This window comes from Myotis davidii, unplaced genomic scaffold, assembly GCF_000327345.1.
Source record: "Myotis davidii unplaced genomic scaffold, ASM32734v1 scaffold134, whole genome shotgun sequence".
NCBI lineage: Eukaryota > Metazoa > Chordata > Mammalia > Chiroptera > Vespertilionidae > Myotis > Myotis davidii.
In genome coordinates this window covers 2,400,783-2,405,211 of record NW_006288853.1, presented here as the reverse complement: position 1 = coordinate 2,405,211, position 4,429 = coordinate 2,400,783, and the positions used below count along the sequence as shown (strand labels likewise).

At 50.9% G+C, this 4,429-nt stretch overlaps 1 protein-coding gene across 1 annotated transcript in view; it reads right to left on the bottom strand.

Annotated features, from left to right (window-relative positions):
• HK1 (hexokinase 1) overlaps positions 1-3,603 on the bottom strand; it is a 64,757-nt gene extending 61,154 nt beyond the window's left edge. Inside the window, exon 1 of the mRNA XM_015562102.1 lies at positions 3,484-3,603. Coding sequence (XP_015417588.1) covers positions 3,484-3,588 — 105 coding nt within the window. The 5' untranslated portion in view covers positions 3,589-3,603. The remainder of the gene's footprint in view (positions 1-3,483) is intronic.
• Between the last annotated feature and the right edge of the window lie 826 nt (positions 3,604-4,429).

Sequence of the window (4,429 nt, the reverse complement as noted above, 5' to 3'; positions counted from 1 at the left end):
ATCACCGGTTCTGTCCCCGAGGGTGCACGCCTGCTGGGCGGGACTTGGGCCGCAGGTCCCGGCCTGACCCCAGCCGCCCCGCCTCCACTTCCTCTTAGGCTCCCTGGCTCTTTCGCGGGGCGGGGATTCTAGGCTCCCCACCTAGCTGCCACCTTTACTTCCCCAGAGGAAGTTAGCCAGCTTCAAACGGGGGCGGGGAGGTGCGGAATCTGGCATTTATGCCGCTGCTAGAACGGATAGCCATCTTCCCATGCTTAGGTAAATTCCTCCCGTGTGCCAGACCCCACCAGGATCTTCGCTGCGTTAGGAGGTGACATGTAATGAGCTCAAATATTACCCTGATTCAGCAGATTAGAAATGTGAGGCTCAGGGAGGCCATGTCTCCTGTGGGACTTGACACAAGCGGGAAGTTGCAGATCCAGGCGTAGACCTCGGGTCTGTTTTCAGACCGGTGCTCACCCTTGGGATTTGCAGCCCTCCCGGTTGTACGTAGCTCTCCGCCTAACTAGGCCACCATCCTGGGACCAAGGCTGCACCATGTGGTGCCCCTAGATGGCTAGCGGTGGCTAGACGGCATCCCCTACCTCTACCCCAGCTTGGACCCTGAGGGCCCCTGGCCAAGCCTAGGAAAGGTGACGTGGGGATCGGGAGATGGCTTAGATCTAGGACAGCCCTCCTCGGGAACCTTAGGCGCCTGACCTCTGCCATCGCGGGCTGAAGAGGACCTCAGAGGAGGCCCGTGAGGCCAGATCCCTCAGTCCAGGGCACAGCCCCCACCCCCTAGCCTAATGACTGACATCCTGAGTCACCTCTCTGAGCCTGCATCCTCATCCATAAAATGGAGACACTAATGCCCACCCTCCCCCTTGGTCGTGGAATACCACAAATTAAACACCCACTTATAATATATGCTTAATAAATAGTAGGTATTATCATAAGATTGGGGAGCTGATGAGGTTTAAACCTTGGACTTCTCACTTGAATTCCCCCAGTCTAGTCCCTGAGAGCACCTAGCAATTTAATGTTTGTAATTTTGAATTATTTTCCAAAGAGGCTCCCTGAAATGATTTAAGCTTTAAGTTCCACAAAACCTGGACTTACCCCCTTGATAGTATCATTATAAACCAGGAACACAGAGGTTTTCTGGCATCCACCAAACACACTACCACCCTGGTCACTGTGTCTCAGTGGTTAGAGCATCGGCCTGTGCATTGAAGGGTCTTGGGTTTGATTCTGATCAAGGGTATGTATCTGGATTGCAGGTTCAGTTGGGGGGCGGCGGGGGAGGCAACCAATTCATGTGTCTCTTTCACATCCATGTATCTCTCTCCCTCCCGCTCTCTCTATATAAAAATATATTTTCAAATCTTTATAGAATGAAAGGAAAACCACACTAATAATTAAATACTCTTGAATTTTCTTTACCCCTCCCACAGATGAATTCACAAATATAAAAACTGATGTACATTTATATTCTGAGGTACAAATCTCCAACAGCCAAGAAGTCAGACATTTTATGTGCAAAGTAGGGTTGCATATTTACTTGCTATGGAAAGCAGAGTATAGGCTCAATGGAGAACCTTCTGCTCTCTCTAAAAATCAATGGAAAAAATACCCTCCCATGAGGATTAATAAAATAAAAGACCATTTTTAAAAATAACAAAAAACCACTATCTACATGGCCAGAAAGCAAAATTGGGTGGCTGGGAACAATCGGGATGTTCTTGAGTGCCATTTGAGTCCAGCAAATATGATTCTGCCAGACTCACAGGCTGGTTGTTCCTTGAGGACTGAGAACTGTGCTGTTAATAGCTCTTGTGGACACAGAAGGGGTTCTATGGGAAGTAACCCCACAGGGTGGTCGGATCACAAATTTCTAACAGGGCTGCTCACGGTGGGTAGTCACACCAGGCCTATAACTTCTTTAGTAAGATGTTTTAAGCCAGCTCTGTCCATTGTTCTTGTGCATCTAGGTTAGCACACCTTTAAAATACCGGAAGAATATCCCTCCAAAGAAATATTAACCCCTCAAGAGAGCACATAATCTTTTTTTAAGATTTTTAAAAAAATATATTTTTATTGATATCAGAGAGGAAGGGAGAGATAGAAACATCAATGATGAGAGAGAATCATGGATTGGCTGCCTCCTGCACACCTCCTACTAGGGATTGAGCTGGCAACCCAGGCATGTGCCCTTGACCAGAATCAAACCCAGGACCTTTGAGTCCACAGGCCAGTGCTCTACACTGAGCCAAACTGGCTAGGGCGAGAGCACATAATCTTAACTATCCTCCAGGCCAACCCCTTCCTTGCTTTTTCCAACTCTCTCCATTTTAAATGCATAAAGGAAGCTCAAAACCGCTTTCTCCAGGAGCATTTTAGATCTTGCTCCTGGCATATGTCGCCAGTTTGCTCAAATAAACTCTTATTCAAATTTTCTATCAGTTTGGACGTTCCTATGTAAACACGCTGCTCCCAAACCTTGCATAGAGCCTAGCACTCAAAATGGAATGAGCCCAGTGATCCAGAGCATGCACACCCTTTAACCCAGCCCCTGCTCGCACCACCAAGGCGCCCCCAGTACAGCTGAGGCCTCTGAGCGGGGCCAGGCTGAAGCTGACCCTCGCAGTGGCCCTGACACGTAATGTTTGCAGGCAGAGAGGCTGCCAGTGCTTTCTCTTCCCGGTTGTTGTCATTATTATTATTATTTATTGATTTCAGAGAGGAAGGGGGAGGGAGAGAGAGATAGAAACATCAATGATGAGAGAGAATCGTTGATTGGCTGTCTCTTGCATACCCCCACTGGGGATCGAGCCTGCAACTTGGGCATGTGCCCTGACCGGGAATCGAACCATAACCTCCTGGTTCACAGGTCGATGCTCACCCACTGAGCCACGCCAGTCAGGCTCTTCCCTGGTCTTTGAGTGAGAAACTACTCAAGGTGACTCACTCCTCCCCACCACGCGAATGCAGCCAGGCCTCAAGGCCTACCAGGGCCTATCAGTATTTCCCAACATTTCTAGGCCTGACCCACTGCCTCCTTCCAACCCCACCTTCACCCCCCACTTCACCGTCCTATGCCAGAAATATCACAGGAGTCTTCTAGCTGCCTCCCTGATTCCTGGCTTCCCTCCATCCAAGTCATTCTGAGGTCTAGGCCCCGTTTTTCCTGCTAAAAAGCAGCCTAATCACATCCTAATCCTGCCCCAGAATGACCCCTCCTTCCGGATGGAGCTTTAGACATCTCTGCCTTGTGTCCGAGGCCGTCTGTAATCTGACTCCACTCTCCCCCACTTATCTCTTCCTGCACCCGCGGTCATAGCAAAGCCCCTTCCCGCTGTCCTCAGACTCCACCACGTCCATTCCATTTGAGCCCCTGCTCACATTTCCTTGCTTGCCCTGCCTTCTCCACCCTCCTCCATCTGGTCAAGTGCCTGCCCCCCCACCCTCCCCATAAAGCCTTCCCCGACAGGGACTACTCACCCCAGACTTAGGACCGCCGCCACCGGGCAAACTCGGCGTCCATCCAGATCTAGAACAAGACTCTTCCTTACAGACGCAGAACCTGAGGCACAGCCGGTGGGCCATCTTGCCCAGGGTCAGGTTGTGGTAGAATTTGGAGCTGGGACTCAAACCCAGTTCTGATGCCCAGCCGGTGCTCTGTCCATCCTTCCCACCACCTCACTGCAGCCTGGGCCTCAGATAAGTGACACTGAGTCATGACAAACTGCTGAAGTCGTTGACTCTCTTCTGGGGGCCAGCTTATCTGCCCCAATCAGACATCTTCCCGAGGCAGAGCCCATGCTCACTGTGTCCCCTCTGTCACGCGGTTATCACCTCACGCATTCCCTGATTATTCTGTCTCTTTTTGCTGTCACGTAGCTCTTAGCCTGCCACTAAGCCCTCTTGCTGATTACTCACTGGGCCCTTAGGAAGAGCAGCAAAGACCTCAACCACAGGACATCTCCTTCCAGACGGCTCCTTCCCTCACCCTCCAGTGGCCTTCCCCTCTCCCTGGGGTCCCCTGGGTTTCTTTGTTCATTTACTGGGCTTCCTCTTGTACAAGTTAGAGGAGGGGAAAGGGGTCCGACCATGCCAGGCTGCCACCCCGCAAATCCCACCTGCTGGTAAGAGACGACGAGCTGCAGCCAGGCCAGTGTAACCGTTCACATCTGAGCCGGACACTCCCTCCAATGCAGTGGTTCTCAACCTTGGCTGCACATGAGAATCACCTGGGAATCTTTTTAAAATCCTGATTTCTGGGCCTCATCCTCCGGAAATTCTGTTTCTTTGTTACTAGTGAGGCCCAGAAATCAGGATTTTAAAGAGATTCCCAGGTGGTTCTCATGTGCAGCCAAGGTTGAGAGCCACTGCTCCTGTGGATCAGGACTGTCCCCCAGCACCTGGGAGCACATCATAACATCCACGT